The sequence below is a fragment of the Miniopterus schreibersii genome, assembly GCF_964146895.1.
Source record: "Miniopterus schreibersii genome assembly, chromosome: 18".
Lineage (NCBI taxonomy): Eukaryota > Metazoa > Chordata > Mammalia > Chiroptera > Miniopteridae > Miniopterus > Miniopterus schreibersii.
Window position 1 is genome coordinate 1,065,410 of NC_138121.1, and position 18,486 is coordinate 1,083,895.

The following is an 18,486-nucleotide window of genomic DNA, read 5'->3' on the forward strand; positions in this document are numbered from 1 at the left end:
GGAGGTGGGGGGTTCGGTCACCTGAGCGCACACACTGAATGCAGCCTATGAGTTGGACTGGATTTTCTCACAGTGGTCACCTACCAGATGGGGACAATGGAGTGTATCTAAGGCAGGATTTTCTTTTCTTTATTTTTTTTTTTTAAGTGTTTTTATTGATTTCAGAGAGGAAGGGAGAGGGAGAGATAGAAACGTCAATATGATAGAATTTTCGATGGGCTGCCTCCTGCACGCCCCCTACTGGGGATCTAGTGCAACCCGGCATGTGCCCTGACTGGGAACCGAACCTGACCTCCTGGTTCATGGGTCGACCCTCAACCACTGAGCCAGGGGTGCTGGGCTAAGGCAGGATTTTCAACGTCGGCAGTGTTGACACTTGGGGCATTCCGTGCTGTGGGGGCGTCCCCTGCATTGCGGGGTGTTTAGCATCATCTCTGGCCTCCCTCCACTAGATGGCAGGAGACCCTCCAAGCTGTGACAACCCCAAATGTCTCCAGACATTGTCAGATGTCCCCAGGGAAGCAAAATTGCCCCTCAGTGAGGACCACTAAGTACAGGCTGATGGGTGTGGCTCAGAGGTTAAAGTGGGTTTTGGCTCGGATGCCCCGTCAAGGGCCTGTACCTGGGTTTGCAGGTTCCATCCGCAGCCCCGCTCCAGGTGCATGCGGGAGGCAACCAATCCACTTGTCTCTCTCCCATTGATGTTTCTCTCCTCCCTACCCCCCTTCCTTTCCACTTTTTCTGAAAATCAATGGAAAAAATATCCTCTGTTGAGGATTGAACACAAAAAAGGAAAGAAACCCCACCAAGGTCGGTGTAGACCCTCAGCCTATCTATAAACCACTTTTTCCAACCCTGGTGGGTGGGGTGAGACACAGAGTGGTGTCTGTGTCCTTTATCCTGGTTTCTGTTATTTTTCTATTTTTTTAATTTTTAGTTTTAATTGTTTTCTCTGTTTTTAGAAAAGGGTCAGTTGACTAATAGGAAACTAGTGACTTAATCTGTTTTGAGCAATGCTTTAATGTATTGATTTCAAGATACTAAAAAATAGTAAAGAAATGTTTTTATTTTATCTTTTTATTTTTTTAAATTTATTTTTATTGTTGGAGGTATTACAGATGTTCCCTTTTTCCCCCCATTGGTCCTCTCCCTCCTGCACCCCTCCCCCCAGGCTTTCACTCTACTATTGTCTGTGTCCTGCGGGTTATGCACATATGCACATAAATTCTTATGTTAATCTCTCCCCACCCACCCACCCACCCGTGGCTCCTCTCTGAGATTCCTTATTCTGTCCTGTGCTTCTGTTTCTCTGGATCTATTTTGTTCATTGGTTTGTTTTGCTCATTACGTTCCAGGTGAGTGATATCATGTGATACTTGTCTTTCTCTCACTGGCTTATTTCACTCAGCATAATAGTCTCCAGGTCCCACTATGCTGTCCCAAAGGGTAAGGGTCCTTCTTTTTCACAGCTGCATAGTATTCCACAGTGTAAACGTCCGTGAAGATGCTTGATATGATTTCAGTCTTCTTGAACTTGTAGAGACTTGTTTTATGTCCTAACATGTGGTCTATCTTTGTCCCATGTGCACCTGAGAAGAATGCATATTCTGCAGCTTTGGAGTGAAATGTTCTGTAAATGTCAATTAAATCCATCTGATCTAGTGTGTCATTTAGAGTCACTGTTTCCTTGTTTTTTGTCAGGAAGATCTATCCAGTAAAGTCATTGGGGCATTAAAGTCCCTACGATGACTGTATTGCTGACGATATCTCCTTTAAAGGCCTCCAGAAGTTTGTGTGTTTTTCCAGCCTGCAGAGTCTTTTGTTCTGAGGTGGGTCTCTTGCAGACAGCATGTATTTGGGTCTTGTTCTCTTATCCATTCAGCTACCCTACGCCTTTGATTGGAACATTTAATGCATTTATATGTAAGGTTATTATTGATAGGTCCTTATCTATTGGCATTTTATTTCCTTATGCTTATGTTTCTCTCTCTGTTTCTACTTCGTATTGCAGCGGTCCCTTTAACATTTCCTGCAGTGCTGGTTGCTGGTGATAAACTCCTTTAGCCCTTTTTGTCTGGGAAGGTCTTTATTTCCCCACCTATTTTGAATGAAGGCCTTGCTGGATAGAGGAGTCTTGGTTTCAGTTCCTTGTTTTGCATTACCTTGAGTACTTCATGCCATCCCCTTCTGGCCTGTAGAGTTTCTGATGAGAAATCGTAAAGAAATGCTTTTTAAAAAGACTATGTCCTACGTGTGAATAATTACTTTCCTCTTGTTCGATACCCTGGCTTGCTGAATTGCTCTGAGGCCATCGTTTTCTCTGCTGGCCTCTGTATGGCCGCTCGTTTTCTGCCTGTCTTGCTCAGAAGTATGTTCTTCTCACACTTTGCCCTGTCGTCTTATTTTAAATAAAATCATTTAAAAATCATTTGCATTGAACAAAAACGTAGGTGACCCAAACTGGTTAAAAATTCTTTCATTATAATAAACAGCAGAAAAGATGTTTCTTTCTCTTTTCAATTTTTTAAATGATCTAATTCTAATTTTATTTTTTTATTATTTTTTATTGATTCTAGGGAGAGAGGGAAACAACTAATGGGCGGCGGGGAATCCAACGGGAAAGCTGGGCATGTGCGCAGGCCGGGAGCGGGCTGCGACCCTCCGGGACCCTTGGTAGGCAGGGCGGGGGGTGGGGGGTGGGGGGTGGGGGGTGGGGGGCGGCCAGGGCGGGGGGTGTCTGGAGCCTCCGAAAGCGGGCACCTGCCGCCTCCCACTAGGCCAGGCCCCGGCTGGGTCGCAGGTAAGTTTTTCTCTTCCTGCCGTTTAACCCGCCGGGTCCTCCACCCGGGACCATGCCACGGTCTTAGGCCAATTACTGGGCTGACTACGAACAGGAAGGGAGGCCGCGCGGGGGGCGGGGCGGGGCGGAGAAGGGGCGGAGCCCAGAGGGGGCGGGGCGGAGAAGGGGCGGGGCTGGGAGGGTGGGTGGGGCAGGGAAAGGGGCGGAGCGAGCCAGGGGAGGGCGGGGCAAAGGAGGGGGCGGGGCGAGGCCACCTATATAGACAGAGGCCTTTGGGCTCCAGGCACCCAGTTCTCCAGTCGGAGCCCCGGGAACCTGCGAGTCAGCGGCGCGCCGGCGGTAAGTGAGGCTGCGGTTGTCCGAGGGCCCGGGCGCCGGGAAATGGGGACGGGAATTTTGGGAGTGAGGATGCGCGGAGGCTGGTTTCAGAAAGATTCGGGTCCACGTTCGCTGTGCATTTCTGGGATCCTGTGAAAACAAGGGACCCTCCCGTACCCCATACACTTGGACTCCTTGTATAACGCGTGGTTAATGCACGCGTGGTGTGCTTTATATTTTAAACCAGGCGTGTTCAGTCCCCGCACTGTTGCATTTTTGGCGGGATCCATTTTTATTTTTATTTCTTTGGGGGGGAGGGGGCTGTCCTGTGTATCCCAGGGTGTTCCGCAGAGCTTCCCTCCTCCCTCCCCCACGCCCAGTTGTGACAACCAAAAATGTCTTCAGACATCGTCAAATGTGTCCGGGGCTGGGGGAGGGGCCCCTGCAGGAGAAGCACTGCTTTAGGCATTGACCGCTCGGAGCAATAAGGATGCGCCAGCCTGGCCCGTGTGGCACAGTTGGTTGGGCCTCATGCGGTGCACGGTGCATGAGGCCCGGTTGGATTCCACGCCAGGCACGTGCCCGGGATGCAGGCTCGATCCCCAGTGGGGGTGCACGGGAGGAAGCGGGTCCCCAGTAGGGGGCGCACTGGAGGAAGCGGATCCCCAGTAGGGGGCGCACTGGAGGAAGCGGATCCCCAGTAGGGGGCGCGGCGGAGGCAGCGGGTCCCCAGTAGGGGGCGCACTGGAGGAAGCGGATCCCCAGTAGGGGGCGCGCCGGAGGAAGCGGATCCCCAGTAGGGGGCGCGCGGGAGGCAGCGGATCCCCAGTAGGGGGCGCGCGGGAGGCAGCGGATCCCCAGTAGGGGGCGCGCCGGAGGAAGCGGATCCCCAGTAGGGGGCGCGCGGGAGGCAGCGGATCCCCAGTAGGGGGCGCGCGGGAGGCAGCGGATCCCCAGTAGGGGGCGCGCGGGAGGCAGCGGGTCCCCAGTAATCCTTGTATCTATGAGTCTGTCTGTTTTGGGACCAGTTAGTGGTGTCTAGCATTGTGGGGAGGGAAGGGTGAATGGACAGGTTAAACTCATGCCATTCTCTCCTCTCTACCCCCCAGAATTCTGCATCTATTACAGAGTAATCCCTCCTTTAGCTCTCTATTAGCTGCTGACTTCAAGAAGAGTTTGCTCCAGTCATATCGGAGAATTTTCCAGTGAATATGGCATGTTCAGGGGGTCATGGGAGATGCCAGGAAGGCCTGGGTTTGGAGCTGCCACGGCCTGTACCACCCCATGGAAACCTTACTGAAAGGCAAGCCTGGGACTCCGAGATGTGGCACGTGATCTTCAGGGGCTTTAGCAGCTCGGGGAAATCGGACCCGGTCCGGGACCTTTGGAGACTGTCCGAGCTCTGCTATCTGTGGCTGAGGCCAGACTTGCACACCAAGGAGCAGATCTTGGATAAGCTGGTGCTGGAGCAGTTTATGATCTCCATGCCCCCGGAGCTTCAGGTCTTGGTCAAGGAGAGGAGTGTGGAGAGCTGCAAAGACCTGGAGGACATGCTGAGAAATAACGAGAAACCCAAGAGATGGGTGAATAGGGCCCTGGTGATGGGCGTGGGGAAGGGAGGGCAGGCAAATGTACACATTAGCATTCCTCTGAGGGACACCTGCAGACATTTGCTCTCCTGTCCCCAGACTCACTTTCCCAATGACCTCAGAATAATGAATCAGTTCTGCTTTACTGGGGAGGAAACTGAGGCAGGGACAGGGTGGGGTGATGGCACCTTTTACCCCAGGGAGTCCTTTACAAATGTTGGGGCATGTTTTGGTTGCCACAACTTGGGAAGTTTCTATTTTATTTATCGATTTTTTTAGAGAGAGAGAGAAAGGGAGAGAGATGGATCTGTTGTCCACTTATGCATTCATTGATTGGCTCTTGTACATGCCCTGACCAGGGATCGAATCCGAAATCTTCGGGACCCTGGTGTATCTGGGGGACCCTCTAACCAACCGAGCTGCCTGCCCAGGAAGAGAGGTTGCTATTTTACACTAGTAGCCCCAGTGATGTCTGAGTGCTGGGCAGGATTCGCATGGGGAACAGGGTACGTCCCGGTTCTTGATCTTGTTTAATTTTCTCCCCACAGACCACAGTCAGCATGCAAGGACAGAAGTTCCTTATGCAAAATTCGGATGTCCAGATGGCCGAAGGGGAAGTCTGTGACATGGGCCACGTGAGGGACTTGTCCATGAAGTCCCAATCTTTGAAAAGAGAGACAGAGATACATCCCAAGGACAGCCGAGAGATGTATCCCAAGAACAGCCAGGAGGTCAACCGGGAGCCAGAGAATCGGCCAGGAATCAGTGACATGTCCAGGGGCCAGGTGAGTGTGTGATGCCCTGATCTCTGGGGACAGGAGGAAGAAGGTGCCCGAGGAAGCTGTGAGCACAGCTACTACTGTGATTGGGACATTTGGCACAGGACAGAACTGGACCCATTAATGCATCCTAAGGGTGCATTAAATCCCTAGACATCTCTGAACCAATGTGGACAATAAAGATTCACCAACCTTTGTCTGCCCCCCACAGGCCAGTAAACTCAAAACTAATTTTCCTCAAAGGTATTCCATGACCTGATAATTGGCCTGAGGACCAGCTGTTGGAATATTGTCAATTCCTTACACTTAAAGGAGTGGTTTTCTCTGGGAGTCCTTTTGCCTCCCAGAAGACCGAGGCCAATGTCCAGAGACGCTGTTTGGTTGCCCATGTGGGGGATGGGTGGGAGGAGCTACTGACATGCAGCGGGTAGAGACCAGGGCTGCTGTTTGTCATCCTAATTGCACAAGACTAACCCTAACCCAAAATACCAAGAGTGATGACTCAGGACAGTGGGGGCAGGGAGCAGTTGAGATGACCTGGAGAGGTGCCCTTGGAGAACTAAGAGTAAAAACTGTCCCCTGGCCCGTATGGCTCAGTGGTTAGAGCGTCGTCCCAGGCACTGAGGGGTCTCGGGTTCGATTCCTGGTCAAGGGCACATACTTGGGTTGCAGGTTCAATCCCGGGCCCTGGTCAGGGCACATGCTGGAGGCAACCATTCAATGTATCTCTCTCACATCAATGTTTCTCTCTCTCTGTCTGTCTGTCTCCCTTCCACTCTCTCTAAAAACCAATGGAATAAAAGATCCTCGGGTGAAGATTTTAAAAAAAAAGTAAAAACTGCAATGTGTAGGCTTGATTGAAAGGTGTGGTGGGTACACATTAACAGTATACTTGGGGATCAGGGGGAATGGGGTGGGGTGGCCCCGTGGAAGTCTAGGCATTTCCACAAACCTGTGCCATTAGGAAAGTTGGGAGTCTCAGGTCAGGGAGATGGGTGAGGGGCGAAGAAAGGACAGACCTTTCCACGTCAGAATTTTTAGACATGTCCCTAATCACACTTGGTTGTCTGTTGTCAGGGACAAGAAGTCCTTCCCCCAGAGATCATTCCTGAAAACGGTGACCTGTGCGGTGTGAGAGCCACGCAGGTGCTGGCGATGGACCTGATGGGGGACGGGGAGGAGGCAACAGCAGTTACAGCTCTAGAGCCTCAGCTTCCAAGGGGGCCTGGTGAGCATGGAAATGGGGACCTCAGAGGAACTGGTGACATTTCCTGTGCTGGGTACCCAGCTGGGCGTCCAGTATAATCATCTGTCGGGGCAGTTGGCTCTCGATGCCAAGCCTTCTCCATCACCAACTTTTGGGTCTCTCGGGTTTGTTGGTTGACAGGAAAGTTGTCAACCAACATCCACATTGGTTCAAATGCATTCGGTAGTGTGCAAAATGCTCTTTTACTAAATGTCACGTGTCCAATCCCTTCTTTCAGAAGGTCCGGTGAGGACAGAGGGTGAGGAGAACCTCCAAGAAGGAATCGGCACTGAAAATGTGGATGCCCATGTGCCTTCCACCCACGTCTCCGAGACAGGTGTTTTGAGTCAACATCTGAAAAGAAGATATTCTCGGAATTCAAGAGGTCCCCCGAAAAGAACAAGGGGTGGTGACGCCTCCGTTTCCCAAGATGTGCCTCAAGAAGGAGCCACGGCCTTGGACGAAGGAAACTTCTTGAGACAACACAGGTCCAATTCAGTCAGTGCACAAAGCACCCTGGGGCCAGCTGGTCGCCCTGCTGGCCAAGAAGCCCAGAGACAGGTGCAGCATGAATGTGGGGACTGCAAGAAGAGATTCGGGTACAGGTCTCAGCTGGAGCTTCACCAGAGAACACACACGGGAGAGAGGCCCTTTGGGTGCCAGGTCTGCCCCAAGAGATTCATTCAGTCTTCAGACCTCCAGGTCCACCTGCGCACCCACACGGGCGAGAGGCCCTACATCTGTACGTACTGCAGGAAGGCTTTCGCCCACGACTCCACGCTGCGTGGCCACGAGAGGGTCCACACAAAGGAGAGGCCTTACCGATGCGACACCTGCCACAAGCATTTCAGCCACCGAGGAAACCTCAAGGTCCACCTGCGCACCCATTCTGGCCTGAGGCCCTACCTGTGCCTCGAGTGTAACCGGGCCTTCAGTCAGCTGGGGACTTATAAACGCCACCAGAAAACTCATTTCAACGGGGCCCCCCGAAGATCCCACGTCCCTTCTGCCCAGGAAGGAGATTAACTAGCCGAATGCCATGTTGAGCGCTGACGGGGTTCTGTACGTTGGAATCAGGATCGTCGCGTAAGGGCGCATCTTCCCGACCGGTTTGCGTTTTCTGCTTCCCGAGGACTTAACCATTTTCTTCATCGTAGGTTTTATTTCTGGTCTTCTGGGCCATTTAAAGTCTTTCAATGAAATGCAGTTTTTTTGGTTGTTTCAATAAATATTTCACAGTTCAACCGTTACCCTTGTTTGTCCTGCGTTCCCTTATTTCCCAGTGAAATGGGGCGATGCCAGAGGGGTGGCCAGGCCAACTTCAGAGCCCCAGTGAAGGGCGAATGTCAGATACACAGGGTTTTTTAGATGCAGATGCTCCGAATTATATTATCTGAAATTCACATTTCGCTGAGTGTGTGTTGGGGGTGGGGGCATCTTTTAAACAGACATTCTGCCCTGGCCGGTGGCTCAGTTGGTTAGAGCACCATCCCGATACACCAAGGTTTCAGGTTCGATCCCTGGTCAGGGCACATACGAGAATCAACCAATGAGCCCTGGCCGGTTTGGCTCAGCGGTTAGAGCGTCAGCCCTTGGACTGAAGGGTCCCGGTCAAGGGCACGGACCTTGGTTGCAGGCTCGATTCCCTGGCCCCGCTCGGGGCATGTGCAGGAGGCAACCAATCGATGTTTCTCTCACATCCATGTTTCTCTCTCTCTCTCCTACCCGCTCCCTCCCTCACTTCCACTGTCTTAGAAATCACTGGAAAAAATATCCTCCGATGAAAATTAACAACAAAAATAGAATTTAGGAGGCGGAGCAGTGGGTCACGTGTGACAATTCAATCACTCCCTCCGCTCCAGCTGTCACACCCAGCCCGCTGCACCCACACAGCTGGGCCGCTTGTTGGAAATTAAAACCTACCGAGGCACAAACCCCAGGCGTGGGCCCCGCACTCGAGTTTACTCAGCCCTCCAGGTGCTCTTAATACTGAGATTCTCCAGCCACAGCCTCTCATCCCTGGTTCTTACACCTGGAGGCAGCTGAGTAGAGTTTTGCTTCATTTTAGTTTTATTTATTTATTACTTATTTTTACCCTCATCTGAGGATATTTTTTCCATTGTTTTTCAGAGAGAGTGGAAGGGAGGGGGGAGAGAGAGAGAAACATCGATGTGAGAGACACATCAATTGGTTGCCTCTCGCACGCACCCCGACCGGGGCCGGGGATCGAGCCTGCAACCCAGGTACGTGCCCTCGGCCAGAGCCGAACCCGGGACCCTGCAGTCTGAGGGTGGATGCTCTAACCACTGAGCAACAGCGGCCAGGGCAGGGCCGAACATTTTTAAACTGTTAAGTTGCAACTGTTGATTTTAGAGCTCATTTAAACAGTTATTACCGCAATTACCCACCAGGCAGCAGCAACGGCCTTCGAATAGGTGCCACTAGATGGTTTTAAACCAGTTGCTATTTCCTTTATAACTTTATTGACCTAGGACTGCAGAGTGACAAAGTTATGACTGTGATAGCAATTTTCAAAAATTAGTGTGTACAGCTTTAGTAATTCTCTTATTTCTTCTTTTTATATACTTTTCACAGTTTCAAAAAAATTTAAAAATTCTTGTATTGTTGACACTGTTACACAGGTCGCCCCCTTGAGCACCTCCACCCAAGCGCTATTCCCATGTGTAGACATAACATTCTCTCTAACTGTTCGTGGACATTTAAGTGGCAGAATGTGACCTTCGGTTGTGCACGGGATTCCCCGCGGGCGTGGGCGCGTGTCCCTCCCCCTGAACACTCGGGGGCTGCGCTGGGGCCCTGCAGGCGTCCGCCTCGTCGTTGGTTCTCACTTCAGTTCACGTGTGTGCATTTCTCTTCCATGTGAACGTTAGAATCTACCTAATAAATTCCACCAAAAGTCCCATTGGAATGTGGCTTTGATGACGTTTTCTTTACAACCACAGCCCCAGGTGCTGACACTGTGCCCACATGTGCCCTGAGCCCCATGAATTTTGAAGGAGTGAATGGATAACACCGTGGACAGCGGAGGGCGAAGGCACGTCGTCCCTGAGGGAGAACAGGACAGACCTTTACCTACTGCTTTGAAAGAAAGCAGGTCACTTAACCACAGAGACCAGTGGGGCACTTGCTTGGTGGGTACAGGTGTGTGCGGGTGTGTGCAGGTTTCTGCAGGCGTGTGCGGGTGTGTGCAGGTTTCTGCAGGTGTGTGCGGGTGTGTGCAGGTTTCTGCAGGTGTGTGCGGGTGTGTGCAGGTTTCTGCGGGTGTGTGCGGGTGTGTGCAGGTTTCTGCGGGTGTGTGCGGGTGAGTACAGGTGTGTGCAGGTTTCTGCGGGTGTGTGCGGGTGAGTACAGGTGTGTGCAGGTTTCTGCAGGTGTGTGCGGGTGAGTACAGGTGTGTGCAGGTTTCTGCAGGTGTGTGCGGGTGTGTGCAGGTTTCTGCGGGTGTGTGCGGGTGTGTGCAGGTTTCTGCGGGTGTGTGCGGGTGTGTGCAGGTTTCTGCGGGTGTGTGCGGGTGAGTACAGGTGTGTGCAGGTTTCTGCGGGTGTGTGCGGGTGTGTGCAGGTTTCTGCGGGTGTGTGCGGGTGAGTACAGGTGTGTGCAGGTTTCTGCAGGTGTGTGCGGGTGAGTACAGGTGTGTGCAGGTAGGCGCGTGCATCACGCGTGGCACAGGGGCTACACCACACTGGGACCAGGGTTGCTGAGGGAGAAGAAAGGGAAAGAAACGTGCAGGTGTCTCTGCGTTTCGGTCGCTGCCGCCTCTGGAAACGGCGCCGGTGCTTCCACTTCGGTTACAAAGCTTGTTGGCGGCGACTCCTTGTTGGTGAAAACAACAGATTTCAGGAGTGTAGGTCCTGAGCCCGAGAACCTGGGGCGGGGGCGGGGGCGGGGGAGGAGAAATGAGCTGCTGACATGGGGAGAAGCCTGCAGGTCACCCCAGAGAATCAGGACCCGCCAGCGGCCCCGTCGTCACTCAGGAAAACAACAGCCTGGCGGCCGTCCCGGTGGGTCCTGTCTCCCCACAGCCCTGAGTGGCCTCTCGCAATTGCAAAGTTCTAGTTCCCTCGAATGGGTTCGGATTAATTTATTCCCCGAAGCCTCTTCCCCGCGCCCCGCCGTGTCCCCGCCGGCCTCCAGCAGGATTAATTATCCCAATTACACAGCCGCCAGGGAGAGGAAGAGCCGCTGTCACCGGCCGGGTCCCTGCGAGGCTGCTTGACGCCGATTTAATGAGTCCCAGAGCGGAGGCCACTTTCTGCCAGTGGAGCCGCTAAATTGGCACCAGAAAGTTCACTCTGCTCGTCTGGAAACTTCCTGCCAACTGCCAGCCTCTTGGGAGACCCGCCTCCTGTCCGTGGCGACTTTAAAAACTGGGCTCAGCCAAGTCACCCCAATCGATTCAATTCAAAAACAAACAAAGGAACAATGAGAAGAAAAGGGTCAGGGTCTGTTTCCGGCCCTGAAGGGACTGGGGACCTTCGGAAGATGCAGGAGCAGGGTCACAGGGCACGTAAATCAATCGCCTGTAATCTCAGCCTGTAGACAGCAGTTTCTATTTAGTTTTTTGTTTGTTTTCAATAGTAACTTTTAGTTTTTATTTTTCAATTACAGTTGACATTCAATGTTATTCTATATTAGTTTCAGGTACAGCAAAGCGATTAGGCATTTATATAACTTCAAAGTGACCCCCGATAACCCCGCCCCATCCACAGTTCTCATAATATTATCGGCCGTCCTGCCTCTGCTGTCGTCACACCCCGTGACCCCACTGCTCCCCCCAGCCTGCACCCCTCCACCTCCTCACCTCTTCCCTCCAGTCCCCCAGCCCCCCCACGCGGCAGCCGTCAGCGTGTTCTCTGTCTGTGAGCCTGTTTCTGTTCTGTTTGTCCATTTATATTGTTTTGTTTTGAATCCACATATAAGCAAAATCATATGATATTTTAGACAAGCGGTTTTAATGTTTCATGTGTGTCCTTCTGGTATTTTCCCTAACAATCTGACAACTGCAAAAAAGTAGGTTACCTCACCACAGAGGCTGTGGGGCTCATTTGCCGGGTCGGTACAGGTGCGTGCGGGTGACCGCAGCTGCGTGCAGGGGCGTGCAGGTGTGTGCAGGTGCGTGCAGGTGTGTACAGGTGCGTGCAGGTGCGTGCAGGTGTGTACAGGTGTGTGCAGGTGTGTGCAGGTGCGTGCAGGTGCGTGCAGGTGCGTGCAGGTGTGTGCAGGTGCGTACAGGTGTGTGCAGGTGTGTGCAGGTGCGTGCAGGTGCGTGCAGGGGCGTGCAGGTGCGTGCAGGTGTGTGTCTATATCATGGACAGTTACATTGTATATAAATGTATATATGTATACATCTATGTGTGTGTGTGTACACTACATAAATATGCGCATATACATTATATGTGTGTACACACACACATACATTATACACATGCATATATTTAAAATGCAGAACCTTTGGGTCATTGAAGAGACACAGAGGAGTGACACGATCATGATTTCCTTCAAAAACGCCAGCCTGGCAGTCAGTGCGGGGAGAGGCGCCCTGGTGACACAGACCAGGGGGCGGCCGCTGCAGTGGCCCCGGACGCCCCAGTACGTGATGACTGCCTGGAGTCAGGCGGTGGCCGGAGAAAGAGAAAAGTCTGAGAAACGTTCAAACGGTGGAAAGGGAGGTGTCACGAGCACCTCTGCTGCAGCTGGAGGCAAAGAAAATAGAACAGGTGGCTTTGGGGGGCCCCCAAAGGGAAACCCATGAGGGGAGCGGGTCTGAAGGGGGATGAAGAGAGGTCTGTGGGGTGTCCGGGGAGACGTGTCTGGAGGGGGACACCCACCTCGGCCATCAACCCAGAAGGGCATCGGGGGTTGGGACCAGAGGAAGGGCTGAGGGAGGGAAATGGGGCCTGGGGACCGTGAGGGTGGCCGGGCGAGGACGGGGGCATGTGAAAGGAGGGCCAGCGTTCGGGGGCATGGGGACACCAGCATTTCTGCGGCGGTGACTTCTCGGGGCTGGGGCAGCTGGGGGCGCACCCAAAGCCGCCTCCACCTTCCCAGAGAAGTCGCGGGAGGATAAGGGCCACTTGCCCCTGGGACACGGGCTGTCTCGGCCCCTGTGAGTCCCTCCAGTGCCAGACAGGTCACTGATGTGCAGACACGGACGCCCACGGCCTCACCGGCCAGGAGCTGCCACGGCCCACGCTGGCCTGTCCCGGCGAGCCCCTGGCAGGCTTCCAGAGGCCCCTTGGTGCCAGCCCGGGAGCCGCCGGGCCAGGGGCAGGCCATCGACCCCAGCTGCTCTGCGAGCCTGCTTGGAGCCACCGAGACACCCTTCCCCAGACGCTGAGCCCCCACCATGCTGGAGGCCTGTGTGACCCCGGGGGAGACTGAGGGAAATCGGGGTTCCCGGTCTTGGAGCTCTCACCGTCCAGTGGGGGCGACAGACACAGACTCCCACCTGTGTTTTCTGAAGGCATTGCCACACTCTCTCCCATCTCCTGTGTTTTAAAAATTATTTACTGATTTCAGAGGGAGAGGGCGGGGTGGGGGGGCCGGGGCGGAGGCCCTTGGAAGCGCCTCTGGTTATAGAAAGTGCGTTAGAAACTGTGAGCGGCTGGGGTGGTGCCCCCAAGACCCCGGGGGCCACGGAGACATCATTTGTCCGACTTCACGGAGCCAGGGGGCCGAGTTGCTGAGGTTTGATCCGATAGCTTTCTTTTTTTAAAGCTTGAATTTACTGGGGTGACGTTGGTTCGTGAAACCACGGGTTTCAAGTGTACAACTCAGCAAAACACCACCTGCGCCCTGCATCGGGCGCCCGCCGCCCAAGCAGCCTCTTTCCACCCCAACCCCCGCTTTGCCCCCCACCTCCCCCCCCTTCCCTCTGGCCAGCACCACACTGTTGACTGTGTCTGCGGGTCATGTATATATTTTGGGGGCTAACCCTTCAGCTTCTTTCCTCCAGCCCCCTCCCCCCCTCCCCCTTACAGCCGCCTCTAGGCCTCTGTTTCTGTTTTGTTCCTTAGATGCCACAGTCTGGCTCATTCTCAGAAGGGAGGTTGCAGGTCCCTGCTGGGCAAATCCCTTAAACTCTTTGCTCCCCCGTCTGTTCAGTGGGGGGCTCAACGTGGGACAGGGAACGCCAGCAGCCCCCTCCCGGGATGGGGTGTGAAAGAAACTGGCCACCGGGGAGCCGGCCAGAGCCCAGGAAGTGGGTGGTCGACGCCAGGGCCTGGCAGGGCCGTGGCCTTGCCCAGGGGTGACGGGGGCAGCAGGCTGCCCAGGTCAGGGGAGCCCGGCTGCGGCCAGCAGGTGGCATCTGCTCAGGGTGCAGCGCCCGTGGGGGCCGCTGGGTGGGAGGAGCGGCCCCTGGGGCAGGGACAGCAAGCGCCTTCCTCCCACCCTGCGGAGCTCTGGCTCCAGGAACCACCGTCAGGGTCAAAGGGTTTTCGTTAACTTCCCTGTGCAGGGCTGGGAGGCGCCGCCGGTTTCATGGGCCGATGTGGTTCATTGTAATACGTGCTCGGACTTAAAAACCACCACCACGCAGGCCGCTCTTTCAGTGTTATTTTTAGAGACTTTCATCTACTTCCCCACACTTAAACATTTTTAAGTTGAGACGACAGTCACCTAACATAAAATCAACCGCTCAAAAGGACTATGTAGTGGCTCTTGGAACATTCACGGTGTTGGGAAACCCCCCACTGTACCTGGTCCGAAAACATGCTTATCGCCCCCCAAAGGAGACCCCAGTCCCCCCCCCCCGCCCGGGCCCCGCCAGCGCCAGCCCGAATTCTGCTGGGTGGATCTGCCCACTGCGGGTGTTTTACGTAAATGGACTCGCACAACATGTCATCTTCTGGGTCTGGCTGCTGTCACTCGGCACCTAGTGCCAAGGTTCACGCGTTACTTTATTTCTCTCTATAGTTTTATTTTTATGTTGAGAGTGTGTTTATTAAAGCTGGGGACACGGAGACAAGGGGGGGCTTAGGACGGAAGAAGCACCAGGGGAGACCAGGCGGGCGGCTTTGGCTCCCTGGGAAGTAAAAGTCACAGGGAAAGGAGTGAGAAGAGGGGCCTTGGGGACAGGGTCAGGGGGTTAGCCCCGGACGAGCTGGCCCTGCCCATTGCTCCCCGGGTTGCCGGTCTCCTGGGGACCCTTAGAGTTTAGGGGATGCGGGCCTGAGAGGGAAGAAGGGGGCGAGGCCCCGAGGGATCGCGGGCGCTCTGTCTCTCTCTAGAGCAGAGGCCCATCCGGGTCCACGGGGAGAGCTCGTTTGGTTTACCCTCCATCCCCTGAGGGACACTTGGGTGGTTTCCACGGAGGAACGTGAACATCATACTGATCTCTGGGACGCGTGGTGTGTGTTTTGTGGTTCTTTGTGTTACTTTTTTCCCTCTGAAATTTACAATTGGTCTCAGGCGAGGTCGACCACCTTTCCTGTAAAGGCCGATGGTAAGTGTGGGAGGCCACTGGGTCGGACTGTCTCGGTCACAGAAGCTCAACCCTGGCTTCGGAGTGTGAAAAGCAGCCCCAGACCCCCAAAACGGAGGAGTGTCCCATAAAACACTGTTGATGGACACAAACACCTGCGTTCCGTATCATTTTCACCTCATGAAATAATATCTTCTCTTGTCTCTTTTCTTCCCAACCATTAAAAAATGTTAAAAAAAAAAAAGAAGAAAAAAAAAAAGCCCTGGCCGGTGTGGCTCAGTGGGTTGAGCGTTGTCTTCTGCACCTAGAGGTCATTGGTTCGATTCCTGGTCAGGACACAGGCCCAGGTTTTGGGCTCCATCCCCAGGAGGGGACGTGCAGGAGGCAGCTGATCGATGTTTCCTCTCTCCCTCTCCCTCTCTCTCTAAAATCAATGAAAACATATATTTTAATTTATTATCTTATTTTTTTGTTAAACCTCACCTGAGGATATTTTTTCCATTGATTTTTCTAGAGAGAGTGGAAGGGAGAGAGGGGGAGAGAGACATGGATGTGCGAGAGACACATCGGATTTCATGTTTCCTCCCCCATGCACCAGACTGGGCGGGGGTAGAGCCTGGAACCCAGGTACATGCCCTTGACCAGGAACCAAACCCGAGACCCTTTGGTGTGTGGGCCGGCGCTCCAACCACGGGCCACAGCGGCCAGGGAAATAAAAACACATATATATATGTGTGTGTGTATATATATATATTTTATTATTATTATTTTTTTTTTTAAATGTAAAAAAAAAAAACACTCTTGGCTCATTCGTTCTACAGAAACAGGGGATGGGGGGATTTGGCCCTCGGGTCCTCGGTGGACAGCACCAGGCTCAGCCTGACACTGTTTAAAAGGTTGTTTTCAGACCAATAAGCAGCTACCGGTGGGAAGAAGCAATTCTGTGTCCCCAGCTGGGAGCGTGGGCACAGGTGGGTCCCTGCGGCCTTCAGGCCAGCTGGAGGGCACATGTGGGCAGCTAGCTCTGCCCTTGGATTCAAGAGAGCGGGGGTTAGCAGAGTTCTGCTTGTCCTAGCAGGGGACGGTCCAGCCCGACCCCGGCCCCACCATGCACAGACCGGAGCTGTTTCTGAGGATGTCCCTGCTGACTCTGCTTTTCCTGGGGCTGGCGGGAGCCTGCATCCCCCGAGAAGGTAATGCCTGCCTCCAATTCCTGGTCTCCCTCCGTTTCTTCTGACCATGGACTGGCTTCAGACAGGGCCTCCTGACGTCTAAGCAGACTCCCTCTTGCTCCAGGTTCAGACATTCTCCACTCCCTTTTTCTTGGAGGTGAGGGTGGGGCGGATGAGTCCTGGGTACCAGAGCCCCTGCCCTTGCAGATGGACAGACTTGTGTCTGCGTCCTGGTTTTATCATGGATGGGGTGGCTGGAGGGGTACATGGCCTCCACAAGCCTCACCCTCCTGGTTGGACCAGTGGGCATCACAGACCCTCCAGTCAACAGCCTGGGCTGTGTGTCCTCAATGAGCTTACGCATGTGTCATGCCCAGGAGTTAATATTATTACAGTACAGAGTTCTAGCAAGACCCCAGACCTTCACAACGTAAAGGCGCTGTGTGCTGGGAACAGCACTGCAGTCTTGTCACAGAACTGAGTTCCTATTTCATCACTCACTCCACAAGTGTTTACTGAGTTCCTGGTTTGTCCCATAAAGCTAGGAATGCAGTGGGTGAAAAGACAGACTAGCCCCATGTTCATGGAATTCTCATGTCACACAAATAAACACATCCTAGTGCGGCAATTCAGACAAGGCCTCTCTGGATAAGCTACATCTGAGGCAAGACGTGGACGATGGGTAGGAGCAAATCAGGTAAAGAGTTAGGGGACGTAGTTCTGGGTGCAAAGGTCCTGGGGCAGGAAGGCACTGGGTTCCTCCATGGATGGATGGAGGATGGATGGAGGATGGATGGAGGATGGGTGGAGGATGGATGAAAGATGGATGGAGGATGGATGGAGGATGGATGGATGGAGGATGGATGGAGGATGGATGGAGGATGGATGGATGGAGGATGGATGGAGGATGGAGGATGGATGGAGGATGGATGGATGGAGAATGGAGGATGGAGGGTGGATGGAGGATAGAGGATGAATAAAGGATGGGTGGAGGATGGATGGATGGATGGATGGATGGATGGATGGATGGATGGATGGATGGATGGAGTATGGATGGGTGGATGGATAGATGGATGAATGGATAGATGGATGGATGGATGGATGAATGGATGGATGGATGGGTGGATGGATGGATGGATGGATAATGGATAAATAATGGGTGGATAAGTGGGTGAACCTAAGTGGGTTATTGATACAAACCGGGGTGGGTTCTGGTCTCCAGTGGCACTTCCAGCTCTGGTTTCCTTGGTCATTGCAGTTATTTGAGTCTAATTCTAAATTCTCTCCCCTCTCCCTGCTCCCTGCTCCCGCTGGGATCCGGATGGCTAACACCTTTGCTTCCAGTCGTAATTGAAGAAAAAAGTAAGAACTGTGGAAACCCCAAGTTTGTATTCTGATAGCTGGCTCCATTCAGATTTCTTCAGATATTAAGACCACTCAGGGAATTCTGAGAAAGGTGGGACCTGGGTCTGGTACACAGGTTTTGTCTTGGGGACAGGGCATAACTAGTCATTTTACATGGTGATAACTACATAAACAGCCTCTCGGGAAGCCCTCCCCACATAACAACAGGCAGATAAATGAAGGAATGGAGACTGCTTGGGGAAACTAACTGGGGTGGGTCATGTTAGCGCTAACCCTGCTCTCTCTGTTGGGTTTATTTTCCATGTTGATTCTCTGACTCCTGGTTCCGTTGCTCCCTCCAGTCAAGCGTAAGTTCTATCTCCTCCGCACATGGATAGGGAGCCCCTCAACCCGGAGACGGAGGGGCAAGGGGGGGAGCAAAACTGCCGACCACCGTGTTCAACCAGAGAGGAGCTCTCAATTCCACGTGGGATCTGAACCCAGAATCTGCAGATCCTGGAGCGGGGGTGGGGGACTGGATGGACTGCAGGGAGGTCAACAAGCCTCTGTAATCACGTGTAAAGTTGGGTGCTCGAGAGAGAACCTGTGCTGTAGTTTTCTGGGAACATGGATTTCATTGCTTTGATCAGATTTCCAGTAAGATGGGTGTCCTCCTGCTCTAAAATGTAGAACTGGATCATGTGTGTATTATTGCTGGGTTTGTTTTTGGTTTTATGGTTTTGTTTTTGTTAATCCTCACTGAGGATATTTTTTCCATTGACTTTTTTAGAG

General features: G+C 53.2%; 1 protein-coding gene across 1 annotated transcript; it reads left to right on the plus strand.

The window, feature by feature from the left end:
- The first annotated feature begins 4,308 nt into the window (after positions 1-4,308).
- Positions 4,309-7,981, plus strand: ZSCAN5B (zinc finger and SCAN domain containing 5B). Its single transcript, XM_081117717.1, has 4 exons — positions 4,309-4,701; positions 5,256-5,492; positions 6,564-6,714; positions 6,971-7,981. The coding sequence occupies exons 1-4, from the start codon at positions 4,330-4,332 to the stop codon at positions 7,756-7,758; spliced, it is 1,548 nt and encodes a 515-aa protein (XP_080973843.1). The 5' UTR covers positions 4,309-4,329; the 3' UTR covers positions 7,759-7,981.
- Positions 7,982-18,486: the final 10,505 nt, after the last annotated feature.